The 27,421-nt window shown below is 39.2% G+C and overlaps 1 protein-coding gene across 1 annotated transcript in view; it reads right to left on the bottom strand.

Annotated features, from left to right (window-relative positions):
• LOC149207389 (metal transporter Nramp3-like) overlaps nucleotides 1–27,084 on the bottom strand; it is a 32,188-nt gene extending 5,104 nt beyond the window's left edge. The window contains exon 1 of the mRNA XM_089398022.1: nucleotides 26,519–27,084. Within this exon, the coding sequence (XP_089254148.1) occupies nucleotides 26,519–26,683 (165 nt within the window). The 5' untranslated portion in view covers nucleotides 26,684–27,084. The remainder of the gene's footprint in view (nucleotides 1–26,518) is intronic.
• Nucleotides 27,085–27,421: the final 337 nt, after the last annotated feature.

Below are 27,421 nucleotides of genomic sequence, written 5' to 3'. Positions count from 1 at the left end.
ATATTCTAGGCAGTAGGGCCGAGTTTCTGGGCAGATTTTAAAAGGCTGAATTTCATCCTAGACAGATCAAATAGGTCCGAGTTTGTTGGGCAAAAATATTGACTTGAGAAGAGGGTTGTTTGACCAGGTTTGACCATAGTAATGTTGTTCAGTTTGACCATCATAGTTGACTAGCAGTATTAGGTGTATCTCTTGTTGAACTGAAGAATTTCTCTAAGGAAATGGTAGTTGAGTTTTTCGCCCAAGTGGGTTTTCCCAGGGTAAATCTTTTGTTGTCTTTGCACATTGTGATATCTATTGTCTGTATGCATTTAGGGTTGGATTTCTGAAGTGTAATTGCTTAATGATAAACTGGAAGTGCTAAAACAATATCTACATCATTAGAAGTAATTATCAGTATTTCATAAATTAGTGCTAGTATGTATTGCATTTCAAAAATCAACATGGTTTCAGAGGTTTGGTGAAGGAAAGGACATTGAGATCACTCTTAAAGAGCTTTGGTAAAGGAAAGAGCTTGTGAAGAGACCTACATCTACAATTTGATTGTTTGTCTATAACCGTGGGTTCCTCTATGAAGTCAGAAAACAAGCTTGAAGGAGCTACAAATTTCAAGGCTTGGAAAGCAAGGATTGACCTCATCCTTCCAAAGAATGATGTCTCGGATATTGTGAAAGGTAAGGTTATTAATCCTTCAGATGATGATTCAGATGATGAAGGGAAAACAAAATATGAGAAGGATGACATCACAGCTAGAAGTTGTTGAAATTATAACTAGGTTCGGTCTTCATAATGTATATTTGTCATTACGATTTTGTAAAGGGTCAAAAAAAATTATTTGAGTCAAAAGGAAAAATATTTTATCATGTCCCATTTGGACATTTAAAAGGCAAAAGAAAATTGAATTTTTAAAGTTTATTTTTTTGTCCCCAAGTTGACCAAGTCAGCCCTCCAGAAGCCAAGTCATCTCAACCTTTAAAGGCACCTTTTCGCATGAGGAAACAACTATATATTGGCATCATTCCTCCACCATTTGGCAACCAATTTGGGTCTCTCTTTTGTGGAAAGCAATTCAGGTCTGTGGCATGCGAATCTGAGGCACATTCTTCTGGAATAAAACGATTTTTCTATGGCACCTTCTCTTTGTGATGATGCAAGCTTCCTGTGGCACTTCTCTCTTCATATGCAAGCTTCTTGTGGTGCCTATCTCTCTGTGATATACTTTTTACTTATAGCACTACATCTCTATGTAATATGAGCTATATAAGACACTTTACTCCTATGGACTGAGGTTGTTTTGAGAACAGACAAGTGGCATCTCATGAACAGTGTTGTGGGCAGTTGTTGCTTGGAGGAGGGCTGACTTGGCACTTGGGTAATTGGTCTACTAGTCAGTTTATCGATGACTTGCATTTCTCTTGTTTAATAAGATTCTATAAGGAAAGGATTGTTAGGCTTTTCCCCTTGTGGGTTTTGCCCTAGCCAATGGCCTAATCTTTGGTGTCTCTACTTTCTTTATATTTTGAATGTATAATTGTTTGATGACATAACTAGATGAAATAAATGCTAAATGAAAACATATATATCAGTCACAAGTAATTATCTTGATTAGAAATTCCAATTTGCAAACGAATTTCAACATGGTATTAGAGCTAGTTTTGGAAAGCAGTTCAAATTAGCTCTATGATAAGGTGGTCCTCTTTGTGTTTCGAATTGCCTCTGTGGTGCTGGACCAAAATTTCTAAAGATACATTTCTGTGAAATTGTGATAAATCTGAATTGCACTCTGACATCCAAGTACTGAACATGATCCTGAGCTAAGACCGAGGTATGTAGAGATCTATGGAAGGGATCTGAAGTTTGTATGCTAATCTGAGCTACGAACCTTATTCTCTAAAGTATGACCAGCAGTCTGAATTACATCAAGTTGACTATGTCTATGATATCAACCCATCCTTATGATCCAAATTATCTCTGTTTTTATGGAACATTCTGAATTACATCACTGTGGTGGCTTTGCTCAACTACTCAATGATGATCAAACTCCTTGATCCAAGCCTCCTACCTCCTGTGCATACATATGTGACAAATCCAGCCTTACTTCTTCAGTCAAGGATACCTCAGTGTCATGAAAGATCAACTGACTTCTCTAGTGCAATTCATTGTGATTTGTTTAATGCAACAGAGTGAGGATTCAAGAAGGCTGAAAGAAGTCTTTCTTGCTTACTCTAGTAAGTAGAACGAAGTCCTCATCGTGTTTCGAAGAACCAAAGAACTTCAAAAGGCTTTCCCTCATAAGTCTAAGGTAGAAATATTCTTAAAAGGAAATCGAAGTCTTTGTAGGTTAGTAAGTCGAGATTATATGAACCTGAAATTTAGAAACCTCAGATCAAAAGGCGTTACAGAGTTCGAGAAACTCAGCAGGATGATTACTTTAGTAGGTCAAGATTGTTGCAAGATCTCAGGATTAATGGTAAGCAAAAAGGTCGGGGATTTTAGCATCCTCTGTCATCAAACATTTCAAATGAGAGGTCAAGCATTTAGAATAAGAATTGTTGATGTTTTTCTCAGTATACTGTGTCTTAAATGATCAAGTTCCTTAAAAGGACTCAAGTCACTTTGAAGGACCAAGATCATACTCAAGAATGATTTCCTGATGTTTTGGAGACATTGTCAGTATATCAAATCAGGAGAAGTGTTGCAATGAAGTTTAGCAAGAACAAAAATAGGTTTCTACAGTTCATGTTTTTGATGCCAACTCCATGCAAGGAAGTCAAGATTTCTGGACTTCAAGTTGCATTGAGCGTCATTATGTTCTTGTCTAAGAACATGTCAAATGCTCAAAAGACGTTTTTTGAAACCTTTGTTGTTAATCAAGAGTTGATATCAAGAGGTGTGGAGGTCCTATGGATAATCCTCCACTAGTATTGCTACAAGGATTGTTGAAGAGTATATAAGCCTTCTAGGATGAGTGTGACATATCTAGGGTTTGTAATGGGTTATGAAAATCTAGGGTTTTGAAGTTAAAAACCCTAGCTAGACATTTGAATCTCTAGGATGCAAAAGGTTTTGAACAAGAATGCCCTAGCGTTTATGGAAAAAAACCCTAAGATTAGTTGTTCCCGTCGAAAGAAGAAAACCCTAACCCTAGCAAGAAAGAAATGCCATCATGATAACGATGTGGATGAAGATGGCGAAGATGCAAGTTGAGTACAACAAGTCTAAACCTTTCTCTCAAAGTATTTTGTAGCTCTCCTCTTTGATTAAGACTATTGTTATTATCTTTAATTTTTGGTTAGTCTCTTGGTTATGTACTCTTTGTTTAACTGTAATCTTTCTTCCTTATCCTCCAAATGAGGACTACAGGTAAATGACAAGGGTTGCCTAGGTTTTGGCAGCAGAAGAATGATACGGAAGAACGAAGCATAGATAGAGGATTTTCCAGATTTATAAGAGACCTAAATATTGGAAGAGCAAATCTAGTAAATGGCAACATAAAAGCCGAAGGTTCTCCCAGTAAGAGAGAGAGGATCATGATAAGAAGTTTGTCTCAGTTGGAAGAGTTTCCCATGGATTTTGAGAGCACCTCATGATTGAAGAAGACCTCATATCTTGAGATTGATTAATTAAGAATGATCTTAATGAATTTTTTTCCCTGACGATAGGACTCTTGAGTTAGAAGAAAAGATGTTGCCTTCAAAGGGAGCTGGGAGTTGAACTTGACATGAAAAATCTTGGATTGATACACAGCTACATGAGACTTGAGGTTGGCAATGTTGATGATGAAAGAAGTACTATTGGTAGTTGTTTCTGCTTGAGATTTGTTATGGTTTCTTGGTGTTGAGATATCTAGGGCACAAACTAGATATGATTTCCCTCCACAAATAACTACTTCCAATGATTCAGTGAATATTAATTTCACATATTATTTATCCAACATCATTAAGTTGTTATACAAAAGAAAAATCAACCATTAAAACATGAAAGAGCAGTAAAATAATCATGAGACAATGAGACAAGAGACACAAAAATTAGGCTCACAATCAGGGCAAAACCATAAGGAGAAACCCAAGAAAAGTCTTTCCCTATGAGAGAGAGAGTTTTAGATTTATCAATACATCATAAATAACCATAGCAAGACAATAGCCAAACCAGTAATCAGAAACAAGATAAGTGCCAAGCCAATGTCCAAGCTCCCTTTCAAAATTTCGGCCCCCTTCTCCAACTTCGCTAGATCAGAGATAGATAAGACAAGTTCAATGTGCAAATGAGGAGAGACGATCTCCTTTATAAAGCCTTCAAGTGGGGGTTGAATGGGTACCTCTTACGGGCCCAGCCGACCTACACAAAATGAGGCCGACTTGAAAATTTTAGAGGCAATAATAAAAATTTTAATTTTAATTTCTTTTTCAAGATGAAAATACCGTTCATGACTACCATATTTTCCAACACTTCCCTCTTAGTCAAGGAGGTACTTTTCATTCTCTTTCTCAAGATCAATCTTCCGGACTAATCATAGGTCTCATAGCCACAACCTAAGGAAGAGATCACAAATACAAATCGTTCTTTGTCAAGATCAATATCCCTGACCAATTATAGGTCTCACAGCCCACAATCTAAGGGAGAGATCATCGGTCTCATCATAAGGGAAGACACACAGCATCCAACTCATCTCAATACATCTCCCCGACCACAAGGTTTCGCAGTGCACAACCTAAGGGATGAATCACCAAATCAATGCATCTCCCCGACCATACGGTCTCATAGCACACAGCCTAAGGGAGGAGTCGTCAAGTCAATGCATCTCCCGGACCACAAGGTCTTGCAGCACACAGCCTACAGGAGGAATTATCAAGTCAATGCATCTCCCAAACCACAAGGTCTCACAACACACAGCCTATGAGAGGAATCACAAGTCAATGCATTTCCCAGACCACAAGTTCTCACAACACATAGCCTACAAGAGGAATCAAGTCAATGCATCTCATCAACCACAAGGTCTCACAACACACAGCCTAAAGGAGGAATCATGATGCTATGTACGCTTTTTCTCAAGGGATTCTCAGCCATTCCAGTTTCTTCATATAAACATCAGCAACCAGATCAACAGCAAAAATGTAGCCATGGTGGATCTCAGTACTTTATCAAACATTTCAGCAAACAACAGTATTCAGTCTTTATTTGGAGCTTCTCACAGAAGCAAATATCAGTAACCATAGTCGAATCCAGCACACAATAAGGGGCTTCTCACAGAGGCAAATATCAACAACATGTTCATCAACAAAAGCAGAAGATCAAATAGATCAGCAACCAACTTCACAAATCAGCCACATTTCTAGCTTCAATCGTGCTATATGTAGCAGGGTCATCCATGTCATTTAGACCAATAGAATTGTTCAGAACACATAAAGTCCAGATAGAGTTAATGGTTCTATGCATCATGTGGTTCAACAAGACAAACAAAGGAATTCATCAGCAAAGTCTCATAGTTTCTCTATCATTGAGCAAGTGTCCATGGACTCATAGTCCATCATGCCACAAGCTCAGTAGGAATTCGTTATACTTGCAATCTTACAGTTCTTCAATCAGCTCCTTCTTACACTAGACGAAGAGGACCTCAGTCCTTGTCATATCAATACATAGCAAAAAAATCATGGGCTCAACTTCATCATATTAAATCATCATCGTTCTTCACAAATCAGCCACATTTCTAGCTTCAATCGTGCTATATGTAGCAAGGTCATCCATGTCATTTAGACCAATACAATTCTTCATAACACATCCAGTCCAGATAGAGTTAATGATTTTATGCATCAGGTGGTTCAACAAGACAAACAAAGGAATTCATCAGCAAAGTCTCGTAGTTTCTTTATCATTTAGCAAGTGTCCATGGACTCATAGTCCATCATGCCACAACCTCAGCAGGAATTTGTTATACTTGCAATCTTACAATTCTTCAATCAGCTCCTTCTTACACTAGATGAAGAGGACCTCAGTCCTTGTCATATCAATACTTAGCGAAAAAATCACGGGCTCAACTTCATCATATTAAATCATCATCGTTCTTCAACATTTCTAACCATCTTCATCTTAGAGGTCACATAAATCAGAAGCGTGCTTCAATCAAGTTGATGTTGTCTACTCCCTTTGCATCCAAAGTTAATCCAATCACAAGTCTTCTTGGCACATTGTTCTTCCATCCATTTCCAACGATTGTCTCACCTTTGCAATTATCATTATGTCCCTGCAATCCTCGCTAGGAGGTTCTGGAAGAATAGATACAGCCAAGCAAGATATTCAAAGACGAGACTCATAATGAAACAATCAAGAAAGTACTTATCTCTTGAGAATGTGTCAACTCCCTCTTGATCTTAGTCTTCTTGGGTTCAATCAACCTTGTTCAACTCATTAAGGAGTTATTCTCGTCGATATCATTATCATCAAGGAATCCACATTATCAAAGAGTCTACATCATCATCATTAAGGAGTCTACAACATAAATGAGTCCACATCATCATCATTATCATCAATGAGTCCACACCATCATCATTAACATCATCAACGAGTCCACATCATCATCATCAACGAGTTCACATTGTCATCATCAACATCATTAACAAGTCCACATCATTATCATCAACATCATTAACAAGTCCACATCATTATCATCAGCATCATCGACAAGTCCACATCATTATCAAGGAATGCACATCATCATCATCATCAAGGAACTGACCTTGTCTACATCATTTATCAGGGGGTTTGCATCATCATCAAGGAATCCACATCATTAGTAATGATTTAATATAAAAACAAAGTACAAGATACTTATATTTTTGAGAACTTGTCAACTCCCTCTTATTCTTTAGCCTTCTCAAGTCTAGTTAACCTCGTCCAATTCATCAAAGAGTTAATCTTGTCTACATAATCATCATCAAAGAGTCTATAACATTATCAAGAAGTTAGGGTTTCCTCTTTCAAATGAACATAATCAGTTGTAGGATTTGGCCCATTTTCATCTCCAACCCTACCTAGGGTTTACAAACCATAAACAATCCCATGTCAGTAACGATTAAAACAATAAAAGAAATACAAGATACTTATCTTTTCAGCTCATGACAACTCCCTCTTGATCTTCAATCTTCTTGAATCCAATCCTACAGATCGCCCTCATCATCAAGATGTCAAATCTTCTTGGGGCTAGGGTTTTCTTTTATGAAGCAGAAGAAGACCATCCACAAGCCCTGGTTTTTGTTTTCAACCCTTATGACTTGATAGGGTTTTAACTTCAATCCTAATGATCTTACAAGCCTGACCTTCATCTTTCATTCTTACATTATTTTTCAATCTTCATCATACTTGCTATCATACTAGGGATATGTCCATACATTCCAGGTTATTCTTGTTCAACTCAATTTCAAACTTCCAAACCCTAGGGGTTTTGTAATCTTAATAAATTTTAAAACTGACAGCAATGTTCTTTAGATCAAGAAATTTCTTTTGACATGATTGTAACAACATAGTTCCATATAATGAATTCCATCGATCAGGTCTAGGCTTTCTCAAGCTAGCACTTCAATAAGCAACGTCTGTTGATCCTTGAAATTTAAGGTAGCGTCCATTGATCAGTTTGACCATCATAGTTGACTAGTAGTATTAGGTGTATTTCTTGTCGAACTAAAGAATTTCCCCAAGGAAAAAGTTGTTGGGTTTTTCCCCCAAGTGGGTTTTCACAAGGTTAATGTTGTGTTGTCTTTGTGCATTGGGATATCTAGTGTCCTTATGCACTTATGGTTGAATTTCTAATGTGTAATTACTTAATGATAAACTGGAAGTGCTAAAGGAATATCTACATCATTAGAAGTAATTATCAATGTTTCAGAAATTAGTGCTTGTATCTATTGCACTTGAAAAATCAACACAGTATACAGAATTTAATGCCCAAAATTGATTTCTTATTATTCCTTTAACAAGAAATCCAAGGGCTCCCGTACCAAAGAAAGTGGCCCTTTACAATCCTTGTACAATACCAAAAACATAAGAACAAACACACCTATGTTTTCCTGGGCTAAGGCTGAGTTCTTTTAGCCCTTAACTGCCCTACAAAATGCTTCCATTTTAGTTGTTTCCCTTCCTTGAATGGCCACCATAGGCCATTGATACCTCTTGTACCTTGTTTGGATCAACCTAGGGCTTTCCTAGCCCTCTCAAACAACAACATTGGCCCCTCCTTCTTGCCGTAGTTTGTTCCTAACACAAGTCCGGCCCTAAACTAGGGCATGAATTCATTCCCCTTGACTTGCAAACTAGCCAAAAGCACCAGTCGACCCCTCCATAGGCTTGACTCCTACATGACTACCTTATCAATCAACCAAACCTCCTTAGGGCACAAGTCCTTCTTCCCTTAATTGTGGTTTTGTCCCTCAAACCAGCGGCTAGCTTCCTCTACCTTCAATGGCTTGTCCTTTAGCCTTTGGATGGTAGATTCCCACAGGTTTGACCCTTCCTAGGGCACGGACTGCCTTTAATGCCCTCAATTGCTCCTTTCCTCCTTGCGGCCTTTCCTTCCTTGCCTTTAGAATAGCCTAATGGCCTCCTTCAATATTTGTCCTAACAGATTTGCCCCATGAACCAATTTACTCACATCCTTCAAGAGTACCCTACTGCTCCTTCGCACATCTATGGTTTCCTCAAAAGAAATCGCAGAACCCTAATCAAGAAGAAACATCCATTATTCTCCTCTCCATGACGGATCTCAAGCCTCTCCATTGGCTTCTAATTTATACCTTTTCAAAGGGTGCAATACCATGGGTTATCAAAAGACCATGGGTAGATACCATGGGTCTTAGCCCATACACTCATTACATCACTTCTATGAGTGTTTTTCTCTCACATACCCAGCACCAAGGACAGGTGAGAGCGCCTCTTAATGCTACCAAATTTCAACACTCCCTCTTAGCAAGGGAGGAACTTCCATTCCCTAGAAGTCTCTCTATTTTCTATACTAGAACACATTCATCATAAGCATCTTCTTTCATCACTAAAGAAAATCATGTTCAAGACTTGGACCTTTCTTCAAAGACATCTTGCTTCTTGAAGCTTCCTACTCATGAGCATCCTGCATGGCTATCTCATACCACGACATCTTCTTGACAACTTTGGAAGACTCCTCTCTCCTTTTTGAACTTGAAGGCACACTCTTCTGGGGTTGCTAACTCTCCCTCTAAATCTGTGAACTCCCTCTGAAACTTGACTCTCTCTAAGTCTCTGGAACCTTACTTAGTTGTCAAATCTGCGGCAACACTTCAAGACTATCGCCACCTATAAACAATCACTTCATCCCCCTCTTAAAGTTGTCTCTTGTGCAATCTCTAATCCAACTGCTCTTCAAAGTGGCTCTGATACCATGTTAGAATTCCATGAAACCTAGGTTTGGGCTATGTTTCGGCAGTTTCAAAAAACAAAACAAAAATAAGCATAATGAAATGCCTAACTTTAAAACTTTTAAATAGCAAAAAACACACCAGCAATTAGATCATGCGCGGTATATAGAATTTAATGCCCAAAATTGATTTCTTATAATTCCTTTAAGAAGAAATACAAGGGCTCCTGTACCAAGGAAAGTGGTCGTTCACTATCCCTGTACAATACCAAAAATATAAGAACAAACACACATGTGTTTTCCTGGGCTAAGGCTGAGTTCTTTCAACCCTTAACTACCCTACAAAATGCTTCCATTTTAGCTATTGTCCTTCCTTGAATGGCCACCAAAGGCCAGCGGTACCTCAATGCATTCAACCTAGCACTTTCCTAGCCCTCTCAAACAACCCTCGACCCTTCCTTTTTGTTGCGGCTTGTTCCTGCCACAGTTGAGGCCCTAAACTAGGGCAAGAATTCCTTCCTCTTGACTTGTGGACTACCCAAAAACACAAAACAGCCCCTCCACAGGCTCAGCTCCTACAGGGTTACCTTATTAGTCAACTGACCCTCCCTAGGGCATAGTTTCTTCCTCCCTTGACTGTGATTTTGTCCCTCAAACCAGTGGCTAACTTCCTCTATCTTCAATGGCTTGTCCTTCAGCCTTCGGATGGTAGATTCCCACAGGTTCAACCCTTCCTAGGGTATGCACTGTCTTTAATGCCCTTAGTTGCTCCTTTCCTACTTGCAACCTTTCCTTCCTTGCCTTTAGAAAAAACTAACGGCCTCCTTCAAGATTTTTCCTAACAAATTTGCCCCATGAACCAATTACTCACATCCTTCAAGAGTACCCTGCTACTCCTGCACATGTTTGTGATTTCCTCAGCAAATCAAAACCCCAATCAAGAAAAAACATCCATTATTCTCCTCTCCATGATTAATCTCAATACTTTCCATTGGTTTCTAATTTATACCTTTTCAAAGAGTACAATACCACGAGTTTATACCATGGGTTATAAAAATACTATGGGTCAATATCATGGGTCATCAAAATACCATGGGTTATCAGAATACCATGGGTCGATACCATGTGTCATCAAAATACCATGGGTCTTAGCCAATACACTCATAAAATCACTTCTATCGGTGTTTTCCTCTCACATACTCAACACCAAGGGCACATGAGATTACCTCACAATGCTACCAAATTTCAACAAAATATCCAACCTTCGAGGCAAATATCACATGGTCCAAAACACACAAGCATAGACAAGAATACACTTAGAATGAGAAAGAGTTGATTAATTCATGCACTAGATGAAGCAATCTCTTATTACATAGTAGGAGTATGTTATGTAAATCCCTAATACCTAACTAATAACCGCAACATTAATTACTATATGAAATGTGTACTTATTACATCACTTTATTAGTGAGACTTTATTATTACATCTAGTGTAAGTCCTAATATACCTAAATTCCAAATATGACCAATATCCCTAATGAAAAGCCTATTCTCAATCATTCACATCGTCTCCTAAGTTTTAGGGATCTCCTAATTGTCAAGAGCATCTATTTTTAGCATTTCAATAAACTAGTGATTAGCCATTGTTCCTTCTATTTCTTAGTCTTTAGGGGTTTCTATTATTTTATTGTTTATTTATACATTCTCCAATTCTAGATTTTACTTTATTTGTTTGGCTAGTGATTAGTTATTAATGAAAAGTTTTCACTAGTATAGTATTAGCGCTTTATTTAAAGTTTGACTTCTATCTGTCAGTGCATCTCATTCCTCATCCATGGTGTGTGCTACATGGAAACAAAATCCCAAATCTACTTGAGATTGCTTGACGCTGTCAATGAAATTTAGTACATTGCTCTCTCCAGCAAGGTGCCTCACTTAGAATAGTTAGTTTGACAATTAAGAAAAGGAAGAGTTTTGACATATTCCCCATGTGTTTCATCAAAAATTCCAAACTTGTGGAATTCATGGGATGATGGTATGATGACATTGAAGCTCTTTCAATCAAGGAAGCTGTTGTAGGAAGTCTGGATGACCCAAAGGAAAAATGAGGTATGTGTGCTTACATTTGATATTGTAGAAGTCATGTCATATGGTTGCAGGTAACATGGATCAATGCTCTATCTTGAGAGCATAATCAAAGGAAGGATCTCCTCCTTCGAAGGAATGCAGAAATGCATGGGTCACACATTCACTAGATGAAATCAACATAATATGTCCTCATATGAAGTATGAGGTGGTTGACTACAGTTGAGGAATTCTGATTGGGAGCTCCTGGGAATGAAATGTGTGAAGAAAGGAAGGAAGAGATCATGGGATATGCAACCATGGAAGAAGGCAATCAACATCCAAAGACCAAGAAGATTTGACTAGGATATCTCCATGGAAGATATGAAGATTCTGATGGAGTCTGAAAAAGAAAGAGACCCTTGACAATATATATCTTTGGGAGATGTGTCGATATGTATGCAGGATGTTGATGCAAACTAGAAGACGTCATGATGAAAGACGAAAAAGGAAATGTTGATTTTAATATTCGTTCCTTTATTTCTGAACAGATATCTCGATGGGTTTATGCAGGGCTGCCAAGGGAAGATCTATGGATGTCTTCCACAACCGATGTACATGTAGTAGGATGAAAAATCCTTAAGTAAACATGGCATGAAGGAAGGCCAAATATGGACTGATGGATCACTTTCTGATGATGACATGGCTGACTCATGGATGAAAGTGATGGATGGTCGGTGCCCTATGTAGAAGTCCCAAACATGAAGACTCCTATATAACGAAAGGAAATTCATGACATCATGAAGAGGAGTTCTTCAAGCAGTTGGTTGTCCCATCATCTCCACCTGAGGAGCTGTTGTAAGTCCCTAATTAAGAGGGATCCTAGAAACAAGTTTCTTACTTGAAAGAAACTTGGAAATTCCTAAGCCAAGAGGGAGCTTAGGTACATTCCTTCCGTAGGAATGAGTACATTCCTTTATTGGAATAGATATGTCCTCCCTAATTAAGAGGGAGAGATAGACACATCATTCTTGTCTTCACTTGGGAAGACATAATGGAGGATTGGGTAAACATCTGGCATCTGATACTCTTTGAGGATGAGTTAGGGCATCCAAGATAAGAGTAGTCGTAGAGGACCGATATTCTTTGAGGACTAGGAATCCAAGATAAGAATAGTCCTAGTGGAACACACCCTGAGAACCCGGGTGGGGTATGTTCCGAGAGAGACAATGATGAGGGTGTCTATACATCATTGGTCTCGCCAGCATTGTGCTCTGATCTCGTGGAGAGATAGAGCTGTTAGTCAAGGCCTTGCTATGTTACAATGCTGGTTGATATGATGCTACACAGATGGGTTACCAATCCGACCCTTCTTATGAGAAATTCTTCAGATTGAGAATGACCAAGTATCATTATGAATACCTCCCTAGTTAAGAGGGAGTGTTGAAAAGTGTAACTAGGTTTGGTCTTCATAATGACGTGTAATTGTGATTTTCTGTAATTGATGAAAAGAAGAAAAATAAAATTATTATTGTAATGTTTGTCTCATGGGTTTCATGAGCAAGGAATTTTATTTTAGTGATGGCTCCCATTGTGAGCCTTTAGGATTTGTCATCTAGTCATAAAAGTCAATTTGATTCTATGTCATGTATGAAGGACAGTGTGAATTTGTTAAAATTGGCAACTAGGGCCAAACTCCACATGGGTCATCTTATTTATGACAGCTAATATTTTTCTTGGATTCCTCTCTCCGAAAGGTGTAGGATTGATCTAAAGATCATCTGATTCCGACATGTAAAAATAAAGATATGGATTTATTTGTATTATGGACAAATTGTCAAGGTCGGCCAGCAAGCAAAACAGGCATTCAAACCCCTCAACGTTGCATATAAAAGGAGGAGACCTCAAGTGATTTCATGATCATCTCATCTCATCATCTCTCTCCCTCCTCTTGTGATTGGGTATGCAAATCCATGAGGGCATTCTCTCCTTTAGAGAAGGACTTGGTGGAAAGGAGGATCTCAAGCCCTAGCCGCAGCAAAGAAGGAGCCTAAAGACAGCGTGAAGGAGCCTGGAAGAACAGCGTGGGAGTTTCTGTTTGTTGTAGGTGACGGCGTGGTGAATGAGGTTGTTTTAGGGCATGAGTTAAGGGTTGTTTTAGGTGTGTTTGCAAGGCAGGGAAATCGCAACTATAAGGAGAAGTTATGTGTTGAAGAGGTTTGCCCTAAACAGCACGGAGTGGGTTGTAGGTACAACGTAACTCTCAGATCTGTTTTAGGCTAAGGACAAATTAGCATAGGGCTTGATGTGTATGCGATTGGGTGCTTGAAGGTGCAGACAGCCAGGCCGAGTTCTTGAAGGCTAAAATGTTGCCGATTTGATGGTGTTTGGACACTATTTTGGGGACCGTTTGCTACAGGGGTGGTTGTGTGCTAGGCCGCAGGCCATAACACCACAACAAGGGATGCCTAGGGCAATCAAGGGTTGGCATATGCCCTCAGGCAGCATCGTAGCAAGGGAGGAGCTCCTCAAGGGTGTGTCGCAACCCTCTAAGGGATTGTTTGGAGATTGTCAAGGGAGTCTAGGGTTGCAGCAAGTGCCCTAACCAGAACAGCAACCAATAGCGAAATGCAAATAGAATTATGATCAGTATTTTGTGCTGATTTGGCTTGCTGTTGGAGGCCAAAGTTAACTGGGTTTAACCGAGCTACTTAAAGGAAGAATTCTACCCTGTTTGACCAGCGTTGTTTTTTCTGGTCAGGATTTTTTTTTTGTTGTTGTCATAAATTATCATATTTGTAAATTTGTATTATCTCTCTCTCTCTGTTGAACTATTGAAGAATATAAGAAGAATTGATCAAGGGTTTCCCCACATTGGGGTTTGTCCCTGGCTGGTGCCACATCTTGTGTCATCTTGTCTTGGCTTGTCTTCTACTGTTTATGTTTATGTTCTATCTGCATTTTACTATCATGCTGATGTGATTGCTAAACTGGATATTGATATTGGGCTAATAAAGAAATTGAAGTAAATTGCTCTTAAGCATAGAACATACCATTGAACCTAAAAGTAACATGGTATCAGAGTTGAGGTGAAGACAAAGCCCAAGCAAGAGTGAAAGAGCAATCACCGAAGAGAGTTGGACAAGGACAAAAAGGCTCTATAGGTTCTTCATCCCACTTCTCGGCTGATGACAAGCTCCATGAAAAGTTTGACTATCATGGATGGAAGATGTCTCTTGATCTGACCTTGGAAGAACAAGAAGTGTTGGATTATGTGAAGGGTAAAATCCCTGAGCCTCCTTCAAATGCATCGGCTGCTGCGAAGACCAAGTACAATAGGGTTGAAGTCAAAGCAAAGAAGATTATCAGAGATTCCAGTGACAAGTGTATGGTGGCCTACATCTTCAATTTGAACACCTCCAAGGAGATCTACGACAGGTTGGTTAGCATGTTCAAGGGTTTGAAGAATTGATGTCAAGATGCATTCAAGAAGAAACAAGAATGGTGGAGCAAGAAATACCTTCTAATAGAAGCAAACCCACTGCTTTCTCGCTCATGCCAAAAGGAGAAATAATGCAAGGTCTAAAGGTCATTTCAATGGAAAGCCTGGATCTAAGGGTGGAGGAAGGGCAGGTGCTTTGTTTGCAATAAGTTTGGCCACTATGCAAGGGAGTGTCTAAATAGAAGGGACACATCACATGATGATGATCACAATCATTCCAGGGGCAGCTTCAACAAAATCAAAAGAATGGCAAGTACAATGGCAAAGGAAAAAGGAATGTGGGACATCAAGGAAATGGTCAACCCTCCAAGAAAGCAAGGAACTCCGGGTATGAAGAATCAAATGTTATTAACAATAAGCAAAAGGAATACTATCTTATATCGGGCCTCTCCACTACCTCTCCACCGGACACTTTGGGGAATTGGCTAATCGAGAGTGGTGCCTCAAGGCACTTCACTGGATACAAGGAAGCTCTCTCCAATCTGATAGAAAAGGAGACAAACTTGGAGATTATCCTTGGAGACGATGCCACCTATCCCGTGAAGGGAGTAGGGAATATTATCCTTCAATTGAATCAAGGTAACACAATTCATTTACGAGAAGTTCTATATGTACCTAATGTCAAGAAGAAATCGGTGTCCATTTCAGCAATGGAAGACAAAGGATACAAGGTGGAAGTCATCGATGGAAGGGTACATGTTTGGAAAAGGAATTTCAAAGATGCTTTTACTCTTGGGTTCAGGGTTGACACTTTGTATCAAGTTTGAGGAATTCCATTGGGAAATATGTCTTGCGACACATCTCTACAATCTGAACTATGGCACCGGAGGTTTGCCCATCTTCATTATAAGGCTCTACCCAATGTGAGTCAGATGGTGACAGGTACGCCCGAGTTCAAAGTAGAGCATGAAGGTGTATGTCCGGGATGTGCCAAAGGAAAACTTACAAGGGGACCATTCCCCTCAAGTAATAGCAAGACCACAGATATATTGCAGTTGATCCACTCCGACATATCTAGTACTGTAAACTCTTTGGGAGTATACTTATATTATCTCACCTTTAAGGATGATTATTCTCGCAAGAATTGGATCTACTTCTTAAAGAAGGATGAAGTGTTCACCCGGTTCTGTCACTTCAAAGCCATGATCAAAAACCAATCCAAGAAGAAAAGAAGTGCAGAAAATTTCAAGGCTCGCTTTGTTGCTTGAGGCTTCTCTCAAAAAGAAGGTGTAGATTACAATGAGGTATTTGCACATGTTGCCCGATACACCACCATCCGCTCAATCATAGCCCTTGCTGCCTCGCAAGGATGGAACCTACATCAAATGGATGTCAAGACCGCTTTCTTGCATGGCTCGATCAAAGAGGAAGTCTATGTGGAACAACCTGAGGGGTTTGAGGTTCATGACCGGGAATCTCATGTATGCAGGTTGAAGAAAGCACTCTATGGCTTGAAGCAAGCACCCCGGGCTTGGTATGAGAGGGTTGATAGCTATCTGATGAAACTGAGATTCACTAGAAGTGAAGTCGATCTGAACATTTACTTTAAGGTTGACGATGATAAACCTCTCATACTGGTAGTTTATGTGGACAACCTCTTTCTGACGGGTGCAAACCCTCTCATTCACAAGTGTAAGAGGTAGTTGGCTTCTCAATTTGAGATGAAGGACCTAGCACTAATGCACTACCTCCTAAGGTTGGAGGCCTGGCAAATCTCAAGGAAAACATGTTGTGAAGATATTGGAAAGATATGGGATGGTGGACTACAAGCCAATGACTACCCTGATGGAACTTAACTTCAAGAAGTTATGCGGTAGTGTTACTGGACCTGAATTGGGAAATGCTTCTAAGTATTGTCAACTCATAGGAGCGTTGATGTTCTTGGTGAACTCCCATCCGGACATATGTTTTGCAGTTAACACGTTGAACCAATATATGGTTGAGCCTCATCATATACACTGGATTGGTGCCAAGAATCTTCTGAGATATCTTCGGGGCACAATCACTCATGCACTAAGATACACTGCCGGAAATGTGAGGCTGCATGGTTATTCCGATGCTGATTGGGTTGGTAGTGTTGTGGATCGCAAGAGCACTTCTAGGTGTTGTTTTTCTTTGGGTTCTACTTCGATATCCTGGATGAGCAAGAAGCAAAAATCGGTTGCCTTGAGCACTGCTGAGGCCAAATACATAACTGCTAGTATGGCCTCCTGTGAAGCTGTCTGGTTGAGGAAGCTCTTCAGTGAGCTGTTTGGACATGTGTTGGATACCACCGCGATCCTCTACGACAACCAAAGTGGGATCCAATTATTAGAGAATCTTGTGTTTCATTATCGCTCCAAGCACATAGATATCAGGTACCACTTTATTCGGGATATGGTGCAACGAGGAGAAATAAGGCTCCATCACATTGGGACTGATGAGCAGGTCGCCGATATTCTGACAAAGCCCTTGGGGAAGGTCAAGTTCTTAGCCTTCCAAGAACTACTTGGAGTCGTGGAGAGACCCTCTTCTGAGGGTCCTGTATGATATGAACATTGAGCTCTGGGAGCTCCGGGGGGCTTAGGGTACTTCTTGGAGTGATGAGAAACCATAGGGTGAGTGGTTCAGCGTTCACCTAGTGGTTTGTTGTGTACAGGGTGAGTGGTTCAGCCTTCCCCTGTGATACCCCATGGCGACATGTAGGCAGGATGAGTGGTTCATCCCTCTCCTACTAAGACATCCTACCCATGCAGTTTGAGACTCATGGGAAGTACCTCTCATCTGGCCAATGAGTAGGGAAATGAGGATAGGGACCATAGTACTACCGATGGACGCATTGTGTAATACCGTACTCCCTATGCTAGGATGACCGATATTGATCTAGGATCAACTGGAACTGACTTCAGGTCAGTAAGAGTGGTATGACACACTCTCATTTGGAACTGACTTCGGGTCAGTAAGAGTGGTATGAGACACTCTCTTTTATTTGGGACTGACTTCGAGTCAGTAGAGAATGGTATGATACATTCTCGATCACTTTTTCTTCCTAGTTCAGCAGACCAGACCAGAGCAGTGTAGAGCAGTGCATTGATGGCAGAGATAGTACTGACTGGCAAATGGATTAGCAAATGAGTTCTCCCTAGTTGAGAGGGAGTGTTAAAATTGGCAACTAGGACCAAACTCCACATGGGTCATCTTATTTATGACAGCTGGTATTTTTCTTGGATTCCTCTCTTCGAGAGGTGTAGGATTGATCTAAAGATCATCCAATTCCGACATGTAAAAATAAGGATATGAATTTATTTGTATTATGGACAAATTGTCAAGGTCGGCCAGCAATCAAAACAAGCATTCAAACCCCCCCAACTCATCCTCAATGCTGCATATAAAAGGAGGAGACCTCAAGTGATTTCATGATCATCTCTCTCTCTCCTCTTGTGATTGGGCATGCAAATCCACAAGGGCATTGTCTCCTCTAGAGAAGGACTTGGTGGAAAGGAGGATCTCAAGCCCTAGCCGCAGCAAAGAAGGAGCCTAAAGACAGCGTGAAGGAGCCTAGAAGAACAGCGTGGGAGTTTCTGTTTGCTGTAGGTGACAGCGTGGTGAATGAGCTTGTATTAGGGCATGAGTGAAGGGTTGTTTTAGGTGTGTTTGCAAGGTCGGGAAGCTGCAGCTATAAGGAGAAGTTATGTGTTGAAGAGGTCTACCCTAAACAGCGTAGAGTGTGTTGTAGGTACAGCGTAACTCTCAGATCTGTTTTAGGCTAAAGACATATCAGTGTAGGGCTTGATGTGTATGTGGTTGGGTGCTTGAAGGTGCAGACAGCTAGGCCGAGTTCTTGAAGGCTAAAATGTTGTTGATTTGATGGTGTTTGGGCACTGTTTTGGGGACCATTTGCTACAAGGGTTGTTGTGTGCTAGGCTGCAGGCCATAGCACCACAGCAAGGGATGCGTAGAGTAGTCAAGGGCTAGCATATGCCCTCAGGGAGCATCGTAGCAAGGGAGGAGCACCTCAAGGGTGTGTCTTAGCCCTCTAAGGGACTGTTTGGAGACTGTCAAGGGAATCTAGGGCTGCAGCAAGTGCCCTAACCAGAACAGCAACCAACAGCGAAATGCAAACGGAATTATGAGCAATGTTTTGGGCTAATTGGGCTTGCTGTTGGAGGCCAAAGTTGACTGGGTTTGACCGAGTTGCTTAAAGGAAGAATTCTGCCCCAGTTGGCCAACGTTGTCTTTTATGGTCGAGATTTTTCTGTTCTTGTCATAAATTATCGGATTTGTAAATTTGTACTATCTCTCTCTCTGTTGAACTATTGAAGAATATAAGAAGAATTGATCAAGGGTTTCCCCACATTGGGGTTTGTCCCTGGTTGGTGCCACATCTTGTGTCCTCTTGTCTTAGCTTGTCTTCTATTGTTTATGTTTATGTTCTATCTGCATTTTACTATCATGCTGATGTGATTGCTAAACTAGATATTGATATTGGGCTGATAAAGAAATTGAAGTAAATTGCTCTTAAGCATAGAACATGCCATTGTTACCTAAAATTAACAGGATTTCATTAGGACAGGATTTCAGTGAAGAATTTCGGTGGTTTGCAATTCGATTAAGGTCTAAGGCAGAGAAAGAAGCATGAAGGAGCCTAATAACCAGCGAGGAAGAAGGAAAGGAGCAACGAAATTTCTAGTGTTGTTTTGGGACTATTTTTGGGCCAACTTATCTCCACACGTGCGAGATTGCAAACTTGTGTATTGCAGAAAGAAGGCCAAGTTATTACAATCACAGTGAGAGAGGATTTTGGGTGAAAGACAAAGCCAAAGTGTCAAGAAGAAGTCTCCGTCTAGACCGAAGAGGATATAAGGTCAAAGTTGGTCAAGCTCATGCGTTAAGGATTTCTGAACTAGAACCAAGGAGTGCAGTACTGAACCAAGGGACCGAAATTCTGAAGAGTAGCCATGAAGGAAGAAGAAGTAGAGATTTGATCATTGCAGGAAGAATCTCATCAAGGAGGATTTGTGTCTTGGTCTTGGAGTGGCAAATAGGTCAAGGGTCTTGGTCTTGGTATTCATCAATTGGAATCTCTATAAGAAGAAGAATTTGTTCGGGTTTTCCTCTCAAAGAGTGAAAGGTTTTGGCCCTAGCTGATAGCCTATATTCTGTGTCTCTTGTCTCTTTATGGTTTATGCATTGGTAGTTGTTTGATGAAGAAGAACACTAATAACCTAAGTAAAAGAAGATCCTAATCTACAGATTTAAAAAGCGCTCACAAGCAGTTACTAATAGAAGAGAAATCACTTAAACTCTATGCCCTAGATTTCTCAACACCTTGATGTATTTGGCCAACAACAAACAAGATATATATTTTGCAGTGTGTTAACCACTGGAGTGGCACCTGATGATTATATGAAGACTCCATGCCCAAGGATAATCCAGAGGACACTTGTACCATCAGATATCGTCAGTCAATAGAGTTTTTTAAACTCTACTTCTATCTTTTCATCATTTTTCTTGTACCCAAATTCCACACCCTACGGGAATTGTAATTAGTGATACTGGTAATGATGAATTTTGAGTCTGTAACAGGCCTAGAATGTTGGGACTCGATCAGCAAATGAGTACACCTTGGAGTGTTTTTTTATTTGGTTAATTATCCGTTCTTTTTCAGAGGCGGATAATTTTCTAGATTTTTTCACTCACGTTTTACCCCAAAGTCGGAGTGACGGTTTGAAGGTTGAGCCCCTGACACATCTTAGTGTCTAAAGTCGATGTATATTACCATACTAGATCACACACAAAAAAATCGTGGAATTTGGTTAGGTCTAGGTAGTCATTTTTTAATTTTTTAGATTTCCCGCAGATCAAAAATTGCAAATAAAATTGTATTTAAATTGTAATAAGTGTAGTCTAGAGAAGTTGTATGGAGTATGAGTAATCAAAATTATACCTCTCACCCTAAACTTTCTACTATGACACACTTTGAGGGGCTAATAATGTGTTTTGGACCATCAAAACCCATTTTTTCTAAGTTTAGTGGGAAATCTAGCAATTAATTAAACCAGATTAATTAAATATCCACACATGCTAAATGTTATGGAAATGAGGTGGAAAATTATGTGGGAATTAAAGTGAAGTCCCAAGGTGATGTGGACTCCTAAAATCAAGGAAAGGACATCTGCTCAAATAAAATCGAATTCCTGGCATTAAATGTAAAAGTTGTTTGGAAATTCGAATTTGTAAAGTTAATGCACATTTGGGAGGATTTGGGAGAATATTTGGTGGAGATTTTTGTGGGAAATTGTCCCCACATGGGTTACCACCCATATACACTTGTCATTCCACCATAAAATTCGAATTTGGCACATAAGGGAAGAAGAAAATGATGTCCACTTGCCAGAATTCGATTTTTACACTTGGCATTGGAGCTCCATTCAACAAATTCGAATTTCTCTTTGGGATTGTCACCTCATGCCACTTGTTTAATCACTTCGACATTGGTATTGGCTGCAATGCCATTTGTCATTGTCATTCTTCATTGGGATTTGCTCCCAACTCTCTATATAATAGAGCCATGGGCTCTCACATTGCATAATATTGTTACTAGCTATTGTGCTTGCGGAAGCGCTGCTGCCTTGTACACTTTCAGAAATATCAATAAAGACTTTGGGGTTTCATTCATGAGGTGTTCCTCCTTTTCAAGTGTGATGAATTGTTGAGCATTGGTATAATTCATTTTACTCATGCTTTGATCTAATTTGCTTCCATATGCTCTTGTAGATTTGTTAATGTAGAGCTATCTTGCATTGACATTTGATTTAGAAGTATGCATTAGGTATAGAATGCTCTAGTTGGTTTTAAATAAATCTCTAGAGTTTTTTATCATTATTTATTGCTAAATCTATATCAAAATAATTCTTGATTGAAGTTTTGTAGAGGGAATATCTTGTTGGGATTACAGAATCAAGCGTGAGGGGAAGTCTTTGGAGAGACCAACCCACTCTTGATACATTCTTAAAGGAGCTCTCATTTGTTCTTTGAACCTTCATAGTCTTATCTTACAAAGTGGTTTTGCAGGGATTTCGGCACATAGCTTGTACACAAGCCGAGAACTTCTAAATTTAAATCTCTTTTAAAAAAAACATTGTACTTCATTTCTTTCATTTGCTATCTAAGAGCTTGAAGATGGCTAAGCAAAAACGAGAGTTTACTCTCACTCTTTAGCTTAGCCTTTTGTAAATTATAATTGTACATATACATTTTATCTTGTTGATTTTTCCATTAATACTTAACTTATTTTGCAACCATTGTTTGGATTGTTTGCTAACTCTTGTGTGGCAGATTTTGAAGAGCAACTTCCCGCAACATCTAACAAGTGTTTGTAGGACCTTTGGCAAGTGTTGGGGGTTCGATTTCCAAGGATGTCGTGAGCCCTTTTGAGGCTTATTTTGGCCAAGTCGAGTTCACTAGAGGGCTGCCCATTTTCCTCTCTAAGCCGTGGGCATTTGGAGGAAACTCACACCTTGTTTCCCTTGCATAAGTTTTGTGAGATCTTGTCACTACTTTCTCAATAAAAGAGGTTTAGTGTCCAAGTTTCAAGCAATTATTGTGAGGACTCTCCTTGAAGTATAGTTGAGAACTTTGAAGGGCCCTCTTCTCATTGTGATATTAATAAAAAATCTAACTTGCTTGTGGGAGCTTGGGATTTCTACCATGGTACCCTATCTCCCCATTTAGAGGGAGGATTCTCTTGGGTGGATTGACATTTGCATGGTTTAAGCTTTCATACTTCATTCAATTACATACATGCTTTAATTTGAGGAATTAACACAATTTGCATTTCATCTAGGCGTTTTAGTGTAGGAAGACCCCAAGTCTCATTACAATATTACCTCCAACATAAGTTGGTTGAAGTAGACATTTTAGGGATCCTCTACTCCTCTATTGACTCCTCACTGTGAGATCCATATCATTGGGCGAGGGTGAGGTCTGAGGATTGAAGAGTTAAATTGTAATCTTGTTGTAGAGCTAATTAATAAAATTAACCAAAAGCACTTTCCATTACATTTACTTTACTTGTCTCTTGATGGTTTGAGTTTTCATATGCAAAGTTTATTCCAAAAGCAAGTATTGTAATCATTTCAAACAAGTGTTTTATTTTCATGTTTCAAGTCTAATTGCATGTTGATGTCTTGGTTTAGCACTTTCTTTCTTTTATATTTCCAAGTTAATTACTATTTTTTGGGTTTTGGCAAGATATTTTTCACATGTTTTGATTTATAAAGTTGATTATCTCAAAAGCATTTTGTATCTTACATATCTTGTGCTAACAATTCTTATTTACATTTCAGGGTGACTTTGTTTTCTCTTTTGAGAGCATTGCATTTTAATTTGAGCAAATATATCTTTAAATTGTTGAGCAAATTCCTTATAAGGCACTGGTTTTATGGTTTTTGATCATATTATTGATTGGCATTGTTATTTCAAGTTGCTCACTTCATATTTGCTCATAAATCCTTAAAAGTAATCCATTTTCACTATAACATTCTCCTAGAAACTCACATCTTTTAACTTAACTTTTCATTAGGGACACCCCCCTTAGCTAACCTAGGAGATAGCTCAAACGGAGAGAGTCTGGATTAGTGTGACAACCCCTTCTCTGAGTTCCCTGCCACTAACCACACCTTGTGGGGTTGAAGGCTTTTCTCACTAACTTGTAGGTAGGTGTAGGCGGCAGGGTCAACACAATGAACACCTTGAGTCAATTCCTGGTGAAGCCGAGGTAGAAGCATGGCATAGCAACAAAACATGTGATCAAGAATTTGAGGGGCACAATGGAGTATGATCTAAAATACCTTGGAGATGCTGAGGTGAAGCTGTAGGGGTATACATATTCAGATTGGACAAGTAATGTAGTAGACAAGAAGAGTACCTAAGGTGTTGCTTTAGTTTGGGATCAGCCATGACATCCTGGTTTAGCAAGAAGTAGACCTTTGTGGCACTTAGCTCAACAAAGGTAGAATATATGGTAGGTAGTACAGCAAGTTGTGAAGCCATTTGGCTTCCCAAGTTGCTTGCAGATTTATTTGATCAAGAATTGGATCTCACGATGATTTACTATGATAATCAAAGTTGGATCAAACTCTCTAAGAATCCAGCGTTTCACAATCGGTCCAAGCACATAAAGATCAGATATCACTTCATACAAAACAGGATTCAAAAAGGAGCAATGAAGCTTCAATATATATCCACAGATTAGCAAGTAATTGATATTCTGATGAAGCTCTTGGCAAAAGGGAAACTTCAAGCATTCAAAGACAGATTTGGATTTGTGTAGAATTCCTTCCTCACTAAGAGGGAGGATTGAGAAATATAGCTCGAGCAGAAGCTTCTTGCATAGGTTAGGTGTGAATGTGCAAGAAGTAGTTCAAGACAACTTCTAGTGACCACTTAGTAAAAGTGGGAAATAATATCATCTTGTAATTTCACTTAAATAAATAAAAGTGAAAGTCAAATTTCCTATGTTCTCCTAGTCTTAGAAATCTAAATGAAATATTCTAGAAATTCTAAAATATTAGTGAGTTAGATTTTATCTAATCTTAGCTCTACACCTCGTTGTTGAGATAAAGTAGTTACTAAAGATTTGGGAAATCAGTTGCCAAGATTAAGGAGATTAGTTAGTAAGATTTGGAAAATTAGTTGCTAGGATTGAGGAGATTAATTATCTCTCTCGAACCTTAAATAGGACAAGATAGGAGAAATTGTATACGCCCATTTTGTACATCAAGAAGACTCAGGAGATCAAAAAGAGATCAATTGAGCAGGTTCAGAGCATAAGAGGGGAGCCAAGGTCGAGAAGCAGGCCAAAGGGCAAATATGTGCAATCTATGGATAGAGTCAAACAATGCCGTACAACAGTTCAGGTAGACAGATTCTCCGTTGTCCTACAGGCAGGTTTCTCTCAGTAAGTGTCGATCTCTGATTTTTTGTGTATACCGTCAGCCGTTAGTTTGAAAACTTGTGAAGGTTTCCTTGTAAACTTGGAATACTTAAATGAAAAGCTGAACTGAAAGGGTAACTATCTGGGTATTGTGTTTATGCTTTCACTATTCATTTTCTAGCTATATGTCTGATTGTTGCATGGCTAGAAATATTTATTTCTGCAATTAATAAGTCCAAATCTAATTTAATTAATTAAGAAAAAGTTAAAAACATAGAACAGCAGTCACTAGGGCTTGAAAATTTACATACCCTACATGTAACATACTATTGTGAAGATTTCAATTAAAGCAGCACTTCACTGTTCTAACCCTTGTGTTGTTAACAGCTGTGCATACTCTGCAGAGATTGAGGTTTTGTTGAAACTGGATCCATTACACACTCAACTATGCCATACTTAATTTCCCCGTCCCCTGATTCAACTGGTTTGTCATTCCCTACTAATGTCTACCCCAAGTTTGCCCCGTTCGCAAAATCCCTCTGCCAGAAGCCTGTTTTCTTTTATTTCCATTTCTGTTTCAAGGGGACACATAAGGTTCTGAACATTGTCTTGCCTTCTGTAGATATACTACATTCTAGTTATTTCGTTATCCTAAACAGTCCCGTTCCTACCTTCTGAGACACACGAGTGCACCCCATGAATGTCATGTATGAATCTTTAGTCCTGTTGTTCTCTGGGTGTTGTCAATGTGATCCATCAATGCTAGACGGTTTATATATATATATATATATATATCGTGTCAGTCCATTTTGAAGTGCACGCCATGAATGTCATGTATGAATCTTTAGTCCTGTTGTTCTCTGGGTGTTGTCAATGTGATCCATCAATGCTAGACGGTTTATCTACGAATAAACGGATATGGCGTGAATGACTAGGGCTCGCACAATCTGAATTGTCGTTTCTGGGATCTGTGCATCCATCTAGATTTGCACTCTAAGCTGACTAAATTTTTATGGAAAATTGCACCATGAAAATCTCATTCAATGCAGTAACTCTGCAAGTGATATACCCTGAAGTTACACCCGTTCAACTCGGGTCTGCAGGAGCGGGCTATCATCTCTAATGTATATTTCCTGCCAGGACATTTTTCCAATCATTGATCCAACTGTATACAACATTAGGTCTGAAAAACTTCGAATACTTTCTCAACGGGTTTCATTTGGAGGACAGGTACTGCTATTTCAATGTGATGGACCCTATCAAGAATTATGATCCGGGCAAATATAATTCGAGACAATTATTGATGTCATGACCTGCGAATCAGATGAACTGAAGTTCTGAGGCATCAATTATACATGAAATTGTTGATACCAAAGCTACTTGGAAAGAAAACTAGATTAATGTTCACAAAGGACCAAATTAGATATTTGGGTGTTGGGTATATTGATCCAAATCGACGAGATATATGGGTGTTGGGTATATCCAATCCTACTGAGGTGTGAAGTATGATCATGTTAAATCACTGATTGTGTGCTTTATTACTGATGAAAGATCTCTATTTCGGTTCGTCAATTGGAGGTCTTCGTGGCTTCAGACGAAATTCGGGAAATAATGATGTTTTTCTACATGACTGTTAATGTAAATTTTAAAAACTTACCTCGGGAACGTTGATTTGTGTGATCTTCAGGTCTCGCTGAACTGCGAGATTCGCATCGAAGGGATCAGGAACTCCATCTCCTCCTCCTTCCAGAGGAATCGGAGTGTACTTGTTATCATTCGACGTCCTCTTCTGAGCTTCTTGGGCTTCTTCAGGGTGCATCATAGTTATCTATGACTGTAATACGATGCCCTCCTCCTCTGTGCGTATAAAAATGGTGGGGAATAACATGAGAGGTGGCTTGTTCTGTGGCCTATGCATACAGTCGCGATCTCTCCTTTGTCTTCGAAGCCCGTCTTAAAAAGTATGGTCGCTCTTTCTTTCTCGGTCTGGTTACTCCTTTTCTTTTTTTAAGACAGAAACTCCCCTTTCTACGAGAGCGGCAATTGGGGCGAAGACATGTAGCTCGAAATTCCCACGTAGCTGAAAGAGACTTGCAACATATGTATGAAATCAAACTGCAGCCAATGGAAGTACTAACCCGATGGTTGGATCAATTCAACTTACCTCAAATGGAAGCGACAAAGGGAAGTGGGTTCGGCTGGTTTAGTGTTGTGATGGGGTTGTCAAAACGTATTTCAATTTTGGTGTGCAGCGCTTTTATTTGTCCGAAAGTGTATGCTGGTTTTCTTATATTAAAGAGTATTTGCTGGTTTTGGTATATATTTTAAAGCCCTTCATTTATGAACGAATTTAAATACGTGTTTCATATATACGTTAAATTGGTTTAAGTTTAATCAATATTTGTCTTAATAAATTGGTTTAATAAAGAATTTAAATACGTGTTTTATATATACGTTAAATTGGTTTAAGTGTAATCAATATTTGTCTTAATAAATTGGTTTATTTTAATTTTAATGAAATAATTTATTATTTATTAATATATTTTATTTTTGTTAAATG

This window comes from Pinus tabuliformis, chromosome 1_2, assembly GCF_031772625.1.
Source record: "Pinus tabuliformis cultivar Carrire ecotype Pingquan chromosome 1_2, CPIR1, whole genome shotgun sequence".
NCBI classification, from domain to species: Eukaryota; Viridiplantae; Streptophyta; class Pinopsida; order Pinales; family Pinaceae; genus Pinus; species Pinus tabuliformis.
This window is presented reverse-complemented; position numbering and strand designations above follow the sequence as displayed.